The 18,532-nt window shown below is 35.3% G+C and overlaps 1 protein-coding gene across 3 annotated transcripts in view; it reads right to left on the reverse strand.

Moving 5' to 3' along the window:
- LOC121384786 (aspartate--tRNA ligase, mitochondrial-like) overlaps positions 1 to 18,376 on the reverse strand; it is a 52,232-nt gene extending 33,856 nt beyond the window's left edge. Inside the window, exons 1-11 of one of the 3 annotated variants that reach the window (XM_041515365.1) lie at positions 18,252 to 18,376; positions 14,713 to 14,879; positions 13,334 to 13,432; positions 12,908 to 13,006; positions 12,197 to 12,320; positions 11,842 to 11,888; positions 11,249 to 11,320; positions 5,168 to 5,272; positions 4,065 to 4,244; positions 2,289 to 2,396; positions 1,700 to 1,765 (exon numbers count right to left, since the gene is read on the reverse strand). In XM_041515365.1, the coding sequence (XP_041371299.1) occupies positions 1,700 to 1,765; positions 2,289 to 2,396; positions 4,065 to 4,244; positions 5,168 to 5,272; positions 11,249 to 11,320; positions 11,842 to 11,888; positions 12,197 to 12,320; positions 12,908 to 13,006; positions 13,334 to 13,432; positions 14,713 to 14,879; positions 18,252 to 18,369 (1,185 nt within the window). In that variant the 5' untranslated portion in view covers positions 18,370 to 18,376. Of the gene's footprint in view, positions 1 to 1,699; positions 1,766 to 2,288; positions 2,397 to 4,064; positions 4,245 to 5,167; positions 5,273 to 11,248; positions 11,321 to 11,841; positions 11,889 to 12,196; positions 12,321 to 12,907; positions 13,007 to 13,333; positions 13,433 to 14,712; positions 14,880 to 17,668; positions 17,914 to 18,251 lie in introns of those variants that run through there. The other 2 variants (XM_041515366.1, XM_041515367.1) reach the window with 2 other exon arrangements.
- Between the last annotated feature and the right edge of the window lie 156 nt (positions 18,377 to 18,532).

Here is an 18,532-nt window from a genome sequence, read left to right on the forward strand (position 1 = left end):
GGAACATAGAAAACAATGGATTTAATGACTATGCTCAAACCCATTACAACAAATATCAAGATAAAATTACATGAGTAAATAACTGTGGCACTTTGTCAAAATCATCTTACAATAGAAAACATGGAAATAACTGTGCTGAGTATCTAAGTGAACAAGGAATGAGTTAGGGTGAAAGGGAAATGGAGGCAATAAGCAGAAATAAAATAAAAGGACTAAAACATGTACCGGTATCATTAATATAATAAGGCTGATAAACAGAACTGGATATGTCTAAAATCAAGTTTTAGAAAGAAACCCCCCCCCCCCCCCAACCAAGTTTTAACATTTTAAATTTTCTTTAAAATGTGAAGGAAGGAAGGAAATGTTTTAAGCACTCAACACATTTTATTTACGGTTATATGGCGTCAGACATATGGTTAAGGACCACATATATATACAGAAAGGAAACCTGCTGTCACCATTTCATGGGCTACTCTTTTCGATTAGCAGCAAGGGATCTTTTATATGCACCATCTCACACAGGATAGCACATACCACAGCCTTTGATATACCAGTCGTGGTGCACTGGCTGGAGCTAGAAATAGCCCAATGGGTCCACCGATGGGGATCGATCACAGAATGACAGCGCATCAAGCAAACACTTTACCACTGGGCTACATCCCACCCTTTAAAATGTGAAGAGTAAGCAGTTTTATTTATTTCTAAAAATTATTTAGCTTTGTAGCACTCCTATTTTCATATTCATCCCGCCCAACCCTCAAATAAAAAAAAAAAAAATAAAATACAGAACAGTGGACTATTTTCATTTCCACAAAGAGTGGATATAACCAGTTCTGGCTGTGAGCCCTTGATATAAACAGAGATTATTATACGAGCTTGTGTGTCGTACTGATTTTACGAAACAAGTGTCAGGATTTTTGTATTGCCTGAGCCAGAGCGAGGGTAATACATGAATCCTGACATGAGTTTCGTAAAATTAGTAAGACTCACGCGAGTATAATCATTTCTTTATTATCCATATTATTATTGATATTTTCTTTATGAATAACAAGACCCAACTCAAAATGTTTCAGCCACAACTAGAAGAAGACGATGAAATGCCGTCATATTTCAAATGCACAGTCTGAGCTAGGACTGGAGAAGCAACATCATGTTATGACGTCGCTTCCCAAAATTACGTCATTACACTTGTTATTACACGTGTGCTTCATATGATTATTATTAACTTGGTTACGTTTAACCATATGGATAATAAAGAACAATTAACACATAAACTTACTAGTAGGAAGGGAGTGCAAGGCTCTTTCTGTTGTCAATAAAAACAATGAAAATGTGCAAGTAACCATGCATACTATGAATAAGCTTCATGCAGTACCTCACTTGTACCATGCTGTACACTGCAATAAGAAACTTTGGCTCAGTGATCGGTGGGGTTTAAAAAGTGTGCGATTATACTGATTTATTGCACACTTTTGTCAATGGAAAAACATCATAAACCAGGAAACATTTTGTTCAGTATTGTGTCGAGATTTGCTGACAAATTTCAGAGATTGTTACACATACAATTCTAGAACATTAAATAGTAGCTGCTACTTAGTTTTCAACTGATAACTGTTGCTAATCAAAATTTTAAAAACAAAATGTTCCCTGTAAACATGGTACAAGAACAAAATTAATGGTAACAAATACTAGTACTTACCACATCTGAAATTCCTTTCTTAGCGGATGTGATCAGAGATTCAATATCTTTGTTTGAACAGTGTTTCTAAAGTAACAAAAGATACCAATATTATTATATTTTGTAAAGATAGGACAGTACATACCACAGTCTTTGATGCACCAATCACCAACACACAGGCTACTCTTTCTTATCAACATGTTAACCAATCAATTAACAGAAAACAGCACCATAACAACACACTGTTTCTATTTATTATGGCTTTAGAGAGGTGATTTGTTTTGAGAATGAACAGTTCCATGGGCATAAGTCACCAATGTTAATCATTATTGTCCATTAAAAGGACAAACTAAATTCCTATCATACATACCATCAAACACTGCTATTTGTACCTCTGTTACTTCATCAACCTAGAAATATTCAACAACACACCTTAAGCTTAACTAGAATCCCTGTTATCAAAGGTAATTTCATCCAGTCCCTTCAGCATCAATATTAGACTTATGCACAAGAATTATGATTTTTTTTTATTTCAGACAGGCTTGAAATTAGGGTGGGGTGGGTCATGCTGTGATACAGGTTAAGGTCTACAGCATATTAAATTTCTTACCCAAAATCCTGGCACTCTCAAGGCTTGCACAGATCCAGAGTCCTTGCCCAAGACTTTGTGAAACATTTCTATGTTTGTGTCTTTAAACATGTCACTCACGTCTTGAATCTGAAACACAGTACATCACATTAAAATTATTAAATTGTAAGTAATGTGTGTGAGTGTGTGTTGTTTGTGTGTGTGTGTGTGTGTGTGTGTGTGTGTTGTTTGTTTGTGTGTGTGCATGTGTGTGTGTGTGTGCGTGTGTGCATGTGTATGTGTGTGCAAATGTGGTGTGTGCATGTGTATGAGTGTGTGCATGTGTGCATGTGTGTGTGTATGAGTGTGTGTGTGCGTGCATGTGTGCACATGAGTGTCCATGTGTGTGTGTGTGTGTGCATGTGTGTGTGTGTGTGCGTGTGTGCATGTGTATGTGTGTGCAAATGTGGTGTGTGCATGTGTATGAGTGTGTGCATGTGTGCATGTGTGTGTGTATGAGTGTGTGTGTGCGTGCATGTGTGCGCATGAGTGTCCATGTGTGTGTGTGTGTGCACACATGTGTTTGTGTGTGTATTTGTGTGTGTGTGCGTGCATGTGTGCACATGAGTGTCCATGTGTGTGTGTGTGTGCACACATGTGTTTGTGTGTGTATTTGTGTGTGTGTGCGTGCATGTGTGCACATGAGTGTCCATGTGTGTGTGTGTGTGCACACATGTGTTTGTGTGTGTATTTGTGTGTGTGTGCGTGCATGTGTGCACATGAGTGTCCATGTGTGTGTGTGTGTGCACACATGTGTTTGTGTGTGTATTTGTGTGTGTGTGCGTGCATGTGTGCACATGAGTGTCCATGTGTGTGTGTGTGTGCACACATGTGTTTGTGTGTGTATTTGTGTGTGTGTGCGTGCATGTGTGCACATGAGTGTCCATGTGTGTGTGTGTGTGCACACATGTGTTTGTGTGTGTATTTGTGTGTGTGTGCGTGCATGTGTGCGCATGAGTGTCCATGTGTGTGTGTGTGTGCACACATGTGTTTGTGTGTGTATTTGTGTGTGTGTGCGTGCATGTGTGCGCATGAGTGTCCATGTGTGTGTGTGTGTGCACACATGTGTTTGTGTGTGTATTTGTGTGTGTGTGCGTGCATGTGTGCACATGAGTGTCCATGTGTGTGTGTGTGTGTGCACACATGTGTTTGTGTGTGTATTTGTGTGTGTGTGCGTGCATGTGTGCACATGAGTGTCCATGTGTGTGTGTGTGTGTGCACACATGTGTTTGTGTGTGTATTTGTGTGTGTGTGCGTGCATGTGTGCGCATGAGTGTCCATGTGTGTGTGTGTGTGTGCACACATGTGTTTGTGTGTGTATTTGTGTGTGTGTGCGTGCATGTGTGCGCATGAGTGTGCATGTGTGTGTGTGTGTGCACACATGTGTTTGTGTGTGTATTTGTGTGTGTGTGCGTGCATGTGTGCGCATGAGTGTGCATGTGTGTGTGTGTGTGCACACATGTGTTTGTGTGTGTATTTGTACCAGTCATGAAGAACTACATGTAGTTGGAGTAGGAAGAACGTAGATGAGTCTATCCTCTGACATGAATTGATCCTATGAACCTCTGTACCATAAGCAAGTACTCCACTATTGAGCCACATCCCACTCATGAGGTCAAATTTAGGTGCAAATAACTGATCTGACACAATCGGTAATTTTTTTAATGTGTATAATTTGTATATTCTACAATATGCAAATTTTGAAATCCATCTTCACGGTACTATATTAAGATATAAATCATCTGAAAAGACACTAACAAGCATATCCAGTCTGGTGTCGGGTTTATCACTGCCATATTTGGTCATGGCTTCTTGGTATGTCATTCGTCGAAAAGGCAGACTGATGACACCTTTTTCTTCAGGCCACGCCCAGGAAACCAGCTCCTCTGTAAGGCGCATAATGCCCTCTTGATCAACAAATGACATCTCAATGTCAACCTGCGAAAATCAACAGCATAATAACATGATTTGTAATCTTATCAATTGTTAAGTGAAAAAAAAGTTGATGATGATGACAATGATGAAGAAGATGGTATGATTTGTTTTTGTTTTTATATCCAACTAAGTTTCAAACCTACTGTTGTTGCTTAGGTCAAAAGGTAAAAATTACTGGAAAACCCCAAAAGATGATGATGATGATGATGATAATGATGGTATGATTTATGTTTGTTTTTATATCAAAGAAAGTGTCTCCTGAGTGTATGACCCCACAAGGGGGATAGTTATCTGACATACACTGCAAGTTCCATGTACCCCTGGCTCAGGTGATACAGAGATAGCTCAGTTGACAGCAAGCATGCACACACACACACACACACACACACACACACACACTAACACACTAACACACACACACACCGAAATGGAAATACGGTGGCTTCACCATTCATCTCATTATCATACATATTTGTAATGACAAAAAAAACCCAACCCCAACATCATTGTCTCTGTATTAAATGTTTGTGGCGTTTAAAAAAAAAGAAGGTTTCATTAATTAATATTTCAGAAGAGAATGACATTTCATTATTAATGTATTGCTCCACATCTTCCATGTTTTAATGTATTAACCATACAGTATTGCTGACTGAAACCTCATTCATTCATTTCAACTTATTTTCATGCTTATATTCAATTAAGGATCAAGCACGCTGTCCTGGGCACACACCTTAGCTATCTGGGCTGTCTGCCCAGGACAGTGGGTTAGTTGTTAGTTGTTAGTGAGAGAGAAGAGAGTGGGAGCCGGTACCAGGCTGCGAACTCTGTACCTACCAGCCTTATGTCCAATGGCATAACCACGACACCACCGAGGCTGGTACTGAGACCTCAACACAAATGCTGAGTAACGTGGAATGAACTGTTACCTGTGTAAACTCTGGCTGACGATCTGGTTTAGCACCTTCATCTCGGTAACATCTGGCAATCTGATAATACCGGTCTATCCCGCCCACCATCAACAGCTGTTTGAACTACAACAATTACAAAAATGCTTTAGAGTATTATATTTTAAAAAAATATATAGTTTTAAACTATTACCTTTTGTACATGATTCAGATACTAATCTAGGATAATGATTGAACAACTTCTAACAACTCAGTTATTTGAGCCAATTTTTGGGGAAAACAAAGTGCCATTTTGTTGACTAGATTAGTGTCTAATGATTTGTAATAAATATCTAAAATGCTCAACTCTAAATAATATTATAACACAAAAAGATACTCAGATATTTTTTCCTGTTTAATAACAGATTATATACTGATGGAAAGGAATGAAAAATTACTCATTTACTTGGGAACAAAATATCACTTTCCATTTATTATATAGCAAAGGAAAGTCCATATCAATATAAATTTATCAATTTTTAATTTGGAAATTGTAACTCCTATGTCTATGATGAAACATACAAAATGTCTACACTTGGTTATAATGTTGCTTTGATAAAACGATCAATAGTTCCATCATGTCAGACACCAGTGCTTAAACTTATTTTATTTTTATGCATTTATTTATGTACTAAATAATACTTTCTTGGATTAGTTAGTAGGTCAACATTTAATAACACTCAGCACATTGTTGAAAATAATGGTTGCATAATAACAACCATTGATAAACACCTTAAACACTTGTGAAACAGTTTTAAATTTTAGAAAAAGTTCACACAAGCTACTATTGATTTACAGCAAGGGATCTTTTATATATGCACCTCATGTTAGACAAGACAGCATACCATGCCCTTTTATTTAATACACAAACTATGAAGCATTGGATGGAATGGGAAATAACTCAATTGCTCCACCAAAGGAAGCCAATATTATTATCCATCATCCTACTATTGAATTAGATACCACAATCAGACCTTGCTTTTTAAGGTGCGCCAGGTGCGATCGCACTCATACAGCACATGTAATTTCAATCTGACGAGTATGAAAAACAGCGCATGTTACACTCAAAAAACAGCACATGTAAAATAGATGGGTATATTTATTTCCACTGTTAACAAAAATCGACAGTTTTCATAGCTCATTTAGCTGATAGGAAGGTCCTTTTATTAAAACAATAAAAATTAAAACATGGGGGTGGCTTCCATGCAGTCGTTAAACTGGTATTTCTCTTTGTTGAACAAATTGGGAAATACTGGTTTAATAGACAATTTTGTAGATGTACCAGTCAAAATCCAATCGGAGCTACACTGCCTATTTTATTTATTTTGGAGAGTGATTTTTCACTCGCCTATAATTTCCAAAAACCAAGGACTGCACAATATGTTATTTTATGTAGTCAGATGTGTTTATAAAGTTAATTTTAAAATAACATATTTGGGATGAAATTTGTAGAATGTGATTATCAGTTTGGTAGAACAGAAGAGGCCTTAGCATGCCTGTGTTTAAAGGTAGGGTCAACTCAAACAAGAGCCTTATGTGTTGGACCACCAACACATACTGACACTTTAGCAAATGAAAAATGCGTAATTTTAGAGTTAATAAAAAAACATGATTATTTCTGCTAACTGGGGGCAGCCATTTTGTTTCGTTTTAGTGACGCCCGGTGGGATAGCTTGGGGTGAAGTGACGTCAGCTCCTGACCATCTCCTGTATGTACAGAGTAAACAAAAGCAGTAATTTTCGACAAGGCGCTTCTCTTTGATCAACCTGACTTGTAAAACAGCATAAATGACGTAATAATATAATAAACTATTTAACTAAATATATTTCAAGTTGCATTAACGGAACAAAATGGGGTTATAGTATTTTTCTCTGTTAAATAATCCAAAGGAAAAATGTACACTATTAGGCCTACTGATATACTACGTTGGAGCAAAAATGACAACCCACGATACCCAAGTGATCATTTTCTTCTCTTTGGGACTATGTAATTGGTCAGTTCTGTGCTTTTAGATGGAAAAGTCTACTTAATCAATAGTTTTACAGAACTATTTACAGTAATAAACTATGTCCATTACCATTTTAGGGGCAACAGGTAATATTCCACAATACCGGTATGTATTTTTGTGTCTAGACAGCGTCAATTAATTGACTGGTTTGGTTACCAATCAAATACACACCTGCCAATCAGGAATCACAGGTAGAAGCAACTAACAGCATAGACCAATTAACTAAGAAAACACTACGTGTATCCTTTCAGTACATAGGTTAATGCATGGACAAAACATTGTTAATTATTTCGACTTGTTGTGTAGCCACTTTGACAATGGTATTTTATTTTGTATTGAAAAATAATATGTATAGTGCTAGATATACTTACTGCTGGCTTACTGGGATGTGTATATTACAGAACATTGCAATGTATGACTATTTATCATCACGCAAAAACCAGGTAGATTGTGTTTCTCTAGTTCTAAGGCTCATTCCTGACGTTACGCATTAAGTGTTACGTAACCACCAGCTCACCAGAGGGCGTACTCACTGAGATGGTACAAAATGGCTGCGCCCGTTAAATATAATAGCCGTCACATTTAACCGTTTTATTAATTAACTATACGATCATACTTGTTCATATTAAGCAATAATGTGCATTATATATCGTTGAATATGTATACCAGGCCAAATGCCTTAATAGACTACTTTCACATTCCTATTGCACATGCGTGCGAAGAGTAACGTCCCTTTACGAAATAGTCTAATAACAAATTGGGGGGCGTAACAGACAGGTTTTTATGGGCGACTTGAGTAGCTTCGCAGAAGATGTTAAACTGTGGCAACTAACATGTACATATTTTGAATTAGATGCTATAATGGCCGAGAAAAACGGTCCGCTGAAATTTACAGCGGAATGGTTCAAATTAAAAAGCAGTGCAACAACTTGGACAAAGTCTCTGCGACTTGTATCCGAGGGTTTTCATAACGCCATATTAAAAGACTATCTCGTAAAAAGTATAAACAAAACATTTGACAGATTCCATAGGTTATGGCATCGACAGGTTATGGCATCTATCGATATATATATTTGAGAGAGAGAGAGAGAGAGAGAGAGAGAGAGAGAGAGAGAGAGAGAGAGAGAGAGAGAGAGAGAGAGAGAGAGAGAGAGAGAGAGAGAGAGAGAGAGAGAGAGAGAGAGAGAGAGAGAGAGAGAGAGAGAGAGAGAGAGAGAGAGAGAATATATATATATATATCAGAATGTGTTTTGTTGCATTTTTCTTAGTGTCTATCTAATTGGGAAAAGTACAAAAAAAGAAGAGTGGGAATTTAAAAAAGGGGGATTTGGGGGGGGGGGGTGAAGGTAGGTGCCGTTCTGTTTACCCATACACACGTTTTTATACAGTGTCAACACGAATGCATTGAGTATTATATAAAATATATTTATTTTCTTTACTGTTAATGTGTTTTCCACCATATCTAAGTATATAAAATACTAGACGGACCTGTGTAGGAATGTCTTGTACAGAGCCGTCATCACTCTATATATATTTATATATCATTATTATGATTATTATTATTATTATTATTTAAGGAGTGTCTGTTATTTCTTTTACATTCATCGGGGTATGAACAAAATATTTTTTATATATTTACACACGCACACGTTATATATTTTATTGAGTATAATCCGAAATATACATATATTTTCTTTATATACAAAATATATATTTATTTTCTTTACTGTTAATGTGTTTTCCACCATATCTAAGTATATAAAATACTAGACGGACCTGTGTAGGAACGTCTTGTACAGAGCCGTCATCACTATATATATTTATATATCATTATTATGATTATTTATTATTATTAATTATTATTATTATTATATTATTATTATTATTATTATTTAAGGAGTGTCTGTTATTTCTTTTACGTTCATCGGGGTATGAACAAAATAAATCATCCGTAAACTGTGTGAATCGGTAAAGCCGTTCTCACATAAGTGTGCGGATGATTTTTTTGTTCATACCTAGATGAACGTAAAAGAAATAACAGACAATACTTATAATTAAATTTGAAACATACTGAGTAATGATAACATTAAAAGTTAAGTAGAGAATCTAAGTAGAGAATACTAGACTGCCCTGTATAGGAACGTTCTGTACAGAGCCGTCCTGACTACATATATTTTTTTATATATTTACACACACACACGTTATATATTTTATTGAGTATAATCCGAAATATACATATATATTCTTTATATACAAAATATATATTTATTTTCTTTACTGTTAATGTGTTTTCCACCATATCTAAGTATACTAGACCGCCCTGTGTAGGAACGTCCTGTACAGAACCGGTAAGGTTTTGGTCCCTTATCACTAAAGCCATATCATGGCTTATGCGTTCACTGGCTTCCCTCCTACAAAATGTGCCGAACAAACCCTCGTACTTGCAGTAACATTAAAATCATTTTCTACGTGAAACGATTACCCACAAACGTTTCCGATATCCATTGACTGGATATCGATGGAAGGATAACAAATTTCCCGGACATATGCGATTGGAACAGTTAATAATTGAACAATGGTCGTGGCCTCCCAATGCTTTTGCCCCCCAATTTGCAGATAGGTCTATTTTGGCGAGATCTCGCAGTTTGCGTCCTCGAGTAACTCCGCAACGGGCACATACGCAGTGGAATGAGAAAGAAGTCTATTGTCCCTTCCATACTAGGACCTCTTCTCTTTATACTGTACATAAATGATCTTCCACTATACATTGAACATTGTACCACAAGTATGTATGCAGATGATTCAACAATGTTCATGTCAGGGAAAACTGTTACTCAAATTCAAGATAAACTACAGCAAGATCTGAATAGTGTAGAAAAATGGTGTTCCTATAATAAAATGTTCATAAACACAAAAAAGACCAAATATATGACTATAGGAACAAGACAAAAAGTTACAATCCAAAATGATATTTCTCTTATAATAAATTCAGAACGTCTGCAACACACTGAATGCGAAAAACTTTTAGGAATTAAAGTTGATAATAATTTAAAATGGACAAATCAGGTTAAACATGTGTGTTCCCTGATCTCTAAACGTCTGTATCTGTTATTAAAAATCATTAGGTATTTAAATTTAGATGCAAGAAAACTTTTCTACAATGGGTATATTTTACCACTCATCGATTACTGCTGTGTAATTTGGGGAAAATGTAATCAGGATGGATTAGAACGTTTACTAAAACTGCAAAAGAGAGCTGCAAGGATGATATTAGATGTAGATCCTATTACTCCATCTGCCCCACTATTTAAACAGTTAAAATGGATGACAATGGAAACACGAATCCACTATCACAAATGTTTACAAATTTATAAATGTCTATACAATGAAGCCCCAAACTATCTTTCAAACTTATTAATATATGTTGGAGAAAACAATCCCTACAACCTTCGAAATGTAGAGGATAGAAATCTATTAATTCCAAAACCTAAAATGTCTTTATTTAAACATGCTTTCAGTTACTCTGGACCAGTACTTTGGAATAAATTGCCTAAAGCTATCCGATCATCGCCAAATACTTCTGTTTTTAAATATAGACTCAAGAAATATTTTCTAAAATAATATCATTTGTACATATGTTTATTGCCATATATGTATTTTCTATTTGTTCATAAATGTATGCATTGTAATTCTGTATTGTTTGTACCTGAGGGCCTCAGGGAAGATTAGCTTTTGCTAACTGTGTTACCCTCACTAAATAAAGAATTTATTATTATTATTATTATTATATTTAAATGTAGATTGTGGGTTGTCTCCCCTGATGATGAAAATTATTTTATATTTATTTTAGGTAAAAAATTTATATGTCTAACTTTATGCATCATTAACCACATACAGACACACTTAAACAAGAAGAGTGTATATAACAAATAGACATTGTTGCAACAATGCACTTAAAAATAAATCCTGTGAATATGCATGAATGAAATGATAATGGTTGTTATATTCATACCAATATTAATAATTAATAGTCAAAGAAACTCAAACGACCAACCTGCTGTGGACTTTGTGGAAGACTGTAGAATTTGCCCGCGTATCGGCTGGGAACCACAAACTCTTTGGCACCCTATAATGTAAAGTGTTAACATAATTATATTATTACATAAATCAGCAAAACATAATTAGATGAGCAAATTGTGATATCAAAGAATGTATTAGTACCAGATTAAGAAGGTTTAACTGGAGTTTCAGTGGGCTTTTTGAGTTACTTAACTTAGGTTTTCATGTGAACTATTAATAGTTACTAATAAATATTATTTAAAAAAAAAAGATAGATTCTTCCATGTTTCATAAAAGAACAAGGAATATAAAGATATTAGATATGAAAAAAAATACTTTAAAAAAACGTAGCATAAAGCATTATATTGGCCTTTATAGACAAACAACTATTAAAAAATCAAAAGTAAACTGTCCTCTAAAGAACTTAAGTGTTAGTGTACTTCCTTGACTTCAAATCACTTGTTTCTGTTGGATTACACAGGGAGTAAAACGTAATCTCTAGAAAGCTAAACTGTGCTATCCCATGCTACACATAACTGTGAACCCCAGACCTCATTGGCTAGTTAAATATTTACACGGTATACTTACACCTGGTGTTTTTCTAAACAGTGTTGGCGTCTCAACTTCAACAAACTCTGCAAAGTGAAAAATAATTACAAAGAGTATTTCTACATGTGGATTTGCTTTACTTGTACACAGCACAAAACCAGTTACTTTATCCAAAGTCTGTGTAAATGTATTTTTTACATCATAAACAAAACACATTATGTTAAAAGGAGACAATGTAATAAAATTTACCAAATAAAGTTGTGTAAGTTATAGTGAAAAAATCTGTAACAAATACAAACATTACACAGACAAATGGATAACAACAGTAGTTATATTTGTTAATATGTTTGTTAGTTGCAAGTAAATGTAATTATACATAACAGTAATTCTCTACCATGCAGTTCTGACAAAAACTGTCTCATTTTCATGACCATCTTTGACCGAAGGCGTAGATTCCGCTGCAGTTCATGTCGTCTGATGTCAAGGTAACGGTACTGCATTCTCAGCAACTCCTTAACCTGAATTAATGAAAACATATTTGTATACTGTCAATTCTTTTCTACAATTAATGAAAACATATTTGTATACTGTCAATTCTTTTCTACAATTAATGAAAACATACTTGTATACTGTAAATTCTTTTCTACAATTAATGAAAACATATTTGTATACTGTAAATTCTTTTCTACAATTAATGAAAACATACTTGTATACTGTCAATTCTTTTCTACAATTAATGAAAACATATTTGTATACTGTCAATTCTTTTCTACAATTAATGAAAACATACTTGTATACTGTAAATTCTTTTCTACAATTAATGAAAAGTTGGGTTCCATTCTCAATCAGATACTTGTTAGCTTATAATATTAATGAAAAATACAGATTCCTCAATCTGAATTTATGAGAAAATATATTTATATTCTTACTGCTCCCTAAGTTGATTGAATTTTAAAAAACAATTTGCATTAATAATACTAATAATGTGAAGCAAACGTCTTTAAATAAAAGTTGTACAACTGTTAGGATTTGCATATGAAAAATACATGTCCACCCAAATGGAAGATTTAATATTGTTTTCTGACATAAGACAAAAAACTGTTACCTTGAAAAAATCTTTGATTTCAAATGGCAGTCTAGGTGTACATCTGTTTAAAATGTGAAGGTCTTTTACAACAACTTCAATCTCACCGGTATTCATTTTCTGTAGAAGAAACGAGGCATATATTGTAAAGACATAAATCTTATATAATAATTATTAAATTAGACATAGAGAATAATACACAAGTCACTGTTGGAGATGATTTATTTTACGAGTGGTTGCCAAATATATCTAAAACATGAAATCATGTTAGATATGTTTGAAAACCACAAGTTGTAAGATAAATTGTTTCCAAAGGGCATGAGTGTTGTATTCTATTTCTTACACACTCTGGCAAAGAGTAGATATGGTCAATTTTAACAAGATAGACATATTTTTAATGTTGGCCATTATGAAATAATTTATCTAAATTTAGTTTTTCCGAAATACCTCATTTGTTTGTCCTTCAGGTCTAGCTCGAACACATCCATGCACTCGCAGAACAGATTCAAACGGAAGATTTGTTATTTTTTCTGACATAACATCCTTCTACAAAAGAAAAAGAAAAAAAAAAAATATATATATATATATACATGTAAATATATTTTAAAAGTTGTTAAATGTATTTGTTTTAATTATTAATCGACCATATCTGAAGTCTGTTAATAAAATAATCTTCATTTAATCACCTCAGCTACTAACAATATTCTTGTCAATATCAATGTTTTATACTTACTGTACCTCGTGCAAAGAGGTAATTAAAATGCAAAGAAAAACCACCCTGTAAATGACATCACAATGCAGTTAACCAAGTCCATATTTAACACTCACAGAGGTGGGGAAGGAATACTTGTTTAATGATACCTCAGCACATTTTGAACTATTGTTATTTGATGTCTAACATACATACATGTACAATGAAACCCGTTAAATATCAGTACAGAAGAGGATACCCCTTAAATATTAAACTTTTTGCTTGGTCTAGTGGGTGTTCGATTTAGAGGGTTTTCACTGTGTTTGGTTATTTTGACACTTAGTTTAGATAATGATTGACAAATAACTTGCTGGCCACTGCTACTGAACAGCAGCAAGGGATTTTTTACATGGACATTTCCATAAACAAGGCCACACATGAATAATAATATACCAGTCATTGGGATGGGATAAAAAAAAACAGGTTGTTCCACGGAGGGCAATTGATCCTATGACCTGTTGCACCTCAGACTGCCAGTATTAATACAATCTCTACTAAGCTAGCCTACATTCTTCCCCAATTGTAGAAACAATACTGATCTAGTGGCAAGGTTCTCATGCTAATGTTGGTATAGGTGCTGCTAATGTATGAGATGAAGTAGTATTACTGTTAATGTAAAAAAAAAAAAAATGTGTTTAATGACACCACTACAGCACATTTATTTATTAGCGTAATCATCAGCTGTTGAATGTCACACATTTGGTAATTTTTACATATAGTCTTAGAGGAAACACGGTACATATTTCCATTAGTAACAAGGGATCCTTTATATACACCATCCAACAGACAGGATAGCACATACCATGGCCTTTGATATACCAGTCATGGTGCAATAGCTGAAACAAAATTAGCTCAATGGGCCCACAAATGAAGATCAACCTTAGACCTACTGCACTTGAAGTGAGCATTTTACCACTGGGTTACGTCCCACCCCTTAATGATGCTTACTGTTCCAAAATGCTGAGGTTAATACATTAAATAAAATCAACTGCCATAGCAGATTTCTTTTGAAAACCTTTTTTTTCTTAGTAATTGAGAGTAAAAAAAATATTCTTAGCTGGGGTAAGAACTATACCTGATCTTCTGGTATGACCAGCTGGGTCATGCCATGCCAGTCGCGTAGTAAGAGAAATAAACCAAAGCGCTCATACTGCAGCCAGCCACACAAGACAACATCTTTCTTGACATCAGGAAGTCGCAGTTCACCACAAGTGTGAGATCGTGCAGTATAACTCACTTTGTCTGAACATGATAAAACATGGCCAATAAAACATGAATCATAAATATATCATCTGTATCATGAATGCTAAATTATTTAACCTGTGCTCACAGATAATTAAATGTTTACTACATAGGATGCTCGGGCGGATCTAGAGGGGGGGGTCCAAGGTGTCCGGACCCTCCTCAAATTTGAGAAGTGCCCCTTTTATTAAGGATTTTAAGGTTTTTTACAAATTTATTTATTCTGTCAATGTACAGAACACTGTAGAATGTCTGCCAGCATCCCTGTTGTAGCACTATTATATTATGGTCCATGTGAACCGTGTGTAATTTTTCAATAGTGCCTTTTCATAATGTTATGGTGCCCTTTTTGTCTTGGACCCCCCCTCATCAGAAAAGCTGGATCCGCCCCAGGGATGGAGTTTTTAAACAATAAAATTGTGAATTTTAAAGACCATTGACTGGTGTGTGTGTGTGTGTGTGTGTTTGTGTGTGTGTGTGTGTGTGTGTCTGGGTAAATCTGAATGAGCAGTTTGTTATTTGTTTTGTTTGCCAACACGCTATTGACATGTGCACAATCAAGTCCGCAGTGATGTGCCAGTTCAATTTTTACCTTTTAATTATAATACATCAAAGTGTCAGAATATATTTAATGCAATACAGAATTAAGATAGTTTTCTTTAAAGCTGCAGTCCCTGGAATATTTTTATTATTTAAGCATATAGAATAGATGATTCAATTATGTTTGGGACATAAAAGGTCCACCACATCGCTATAGTTTCGCAATGCTCGCTTATCTACATTATCTAGGTCAACTACAAACGCAATGGCCAACTGGTTTTCTTCATTTAGCGGGACGCCAATAGAACTGGGATTTTACATGATTTGCGCAGGTGCTGAGCTTCTCACATGATTTTGAACAAATTTAACTGTCTTGATCGAGGGGTCGTCTCATATCTCCAAAACATATTTATATCCATAGATGTATGGTACAACACCTTTCCAGGGGTTGGTGGGGGATTTGCCTTGAAATTTTGACAGTGGCCAGCGGTTGTCATACGCGTTACATGTAAGGGGTGTTAATAATTACGTAACACTCTAGGGGCAGAGGAAGAGGTGGTTGTGTCCGATTTACGCAACATTTTTCAAGACTATATGTTATTTTTATTCATTACTTAAGACATAAAAAGGTGTTTTTTGGAAATGCGCTGTCAGTCTAGGATCGATCCCCATCGGCGGGTATATAAAAGGCCATGGTATGTGACATCCTGTCTATTGGATGGTACATATAAACGATCCCTTGCTAAAAAACATTTTTAAAATGTAGCGGGTTTCCGAGGCGCGTGTGCAGGGATTTCAGTGTGGTTGAGGTTATAGACTGTGTTGAGCAAAGTTTATATGGGGCCATGCTCCCCTAGAAAATATATTTCACTTTTGTTTTAAGCTTGGGCAGGTAAGGGTTTCGACCTCCAATAACCTCCCCCTGCACATGCACCTGATTCCTCTGTAAGATTATATGTCAAAATTACCAAATGTTTGACATCCAACTGATGTCGTTAAACAAAAACAAAAAAAACAAAAATAATAATAATAAAAAATATATATATTTGCAAAAAAAATTTTTTTACCCTTTCCAAAGGAAAGAATATTTATTCGAATTTGTTGATTTTAACTCATGTAAAATTAAGAAGTGAAAACGTTCATTGTCTACTTTAGTATATTTTATTTAAAAAATATATACATGATCAATGTGTTACTAGTATACAAACTAAACTAACGCTTTATAAAAAATAAAAAATTGAAATAGGAAGGTACGATTGTTGATAATACATGGTCAAGATCAAACCGGTTTTAACGAAAGACTCTAGTACCATATCCTCAACTGAACATTCTTCGTACAGCACAAGATTTCTCATTTAATTTTTTGAGACAAACCCTACAATTTTAAATCGGCAAACGCACGAGTTAACTGAAAGTGACAACAGGCTGTCGTTTATGCTTTGCCGAGCAATGGCGGCACAGGCGACGAATCGAGCGTATATTTTTGACGATCTCAGTTCATAGCGAACACACACAAGTTTTTTAAAAGTGCATTTGAGCTAGGGTCTCCACGAGTACTCGAGTACTCGGGTACGGGTCGAGTCTAGCAAGACCTGAGTCCGTTCACAGGACTCGAGTACCCATGCAACGAAGAGCACTCTCATTTTAAAAAAAAAATTACGTCATATTATGCTTCCCGCCAGTTACATTATATGCTATGAGACATAAAGGGAGAAAAAGTCGAATGTGCTGAATGCAATACATACAATGGTATGATTGGGCATCCATGTTCAGCGTTGGAAGTAAGAAGCATAATGCTATTTTACTTTATTCCTTAGTCTCATTATCATCTAATGTAAATGGTGAGTACTCGGGTCCGGGTCGAGTTTGACCCTCGAGTACTCGAGTCCAATATTTTGGACTCGTGGAGGCCCTAATTTGAGCTTGTATTTCATATTTGTACATGATGTTATAATATGGTAACCAGACTGTAACTTTAATAATGACATAATTTCTATTAGGAAATTTGTCACCAAAAATGAATGCCCCTTCCGTTCCTCTTCCTCCCAAATCCAAGTAAATCGGTAAAGATTTTTTGGGGGGGGATTAGGCCACTCAGCACCAGGAAAAGGGTAGCATATATTTTGTCAATATAAATGACTGAGAAAATTTTATTAAACTATCGGCAAATATATAAGGCCGACCATAACACTTCAAGTGACCTGTAGGAATGTATGTTGAAACTTTTATGGAAAATAATACACACGTACTACACCATAACCATGGTTCAACAAATATGCTGTCACTCCCTGCAATCCAGTGATCTCTGCAATGCATGTCTTATGAATAGTCAACAGAGTTCAATGACCTAGTTGGAACTCACTTAATGCTGGTATTTACTATCATGCCCGATTGCGCTAAGATTCAGAGATATTTAGTAATAACGGTAAAGTTACTGTTTTCATATTTAGGCCTACTTTTTCACGTTTTTACTTCACAAAGTATATTTTATTTTTAACAATCTTGAAACAAAATTCCGATATAGTCCATGGAGAAAAAAATGCCGCAGAGATGATTTCCGTCTGTGTGTGTGTGTGTGTCTTGGTATGTGTCTATGTGCATGCATGTGTGTGTGTGTGCATGCATGTGTATGTGTCCGTGTGTATGTGTCCGTGTGTGTGTGTGTGTGTGTGTGTGTGTGTTGACAACTAGTGAGTTAGATTCTCCTGTTACAATATAAAAGGTCTTGTTATATTTGTTTATGTAGAAAAACTAAAATGACACGTTTGACTTGCTTTAGTGGACAACTTTTTTTAATGAGTATACACACTAACCACGTGAGGATAAATTTACCTGGAGTTATTGTTGAAATAAAACGAAGATTATTAAAACAGATTTTGCGACAACATAATAATCGTTGTTTTAAATGTCTGACAGCAAAAATAATTTGTTTACATCCACCTAAAGACATTTTGAGAACGAAAGTATGGTCTTGATTTTATTAATAGTTTTCATTGCAATTGACCGCGGTCTCAATATTTGAGGCTAGGGATTATACAAATTGTATACTCGTTCGATTATCAAGAACTGCGTTCACTTGTTTCGAATAATATTTATGATCAGTAATTCCCTCA

The sequence above is a fragment of the Gigantopelta aegis genome, chromosome 10 (assembly GCF_016097555.1).
Source record: "Gigantopelta aegis isolate Gae_Host chromosome 10, Gae_host_genome, whole genome shotgun sequence".
NCBI classification, from domain to species: Eukaryota; Metazoa; Mollusca; class Gastropoda; order Neomphalida; family Peltospiridae; genus Gigantopelta; species Gigantopelta aegis.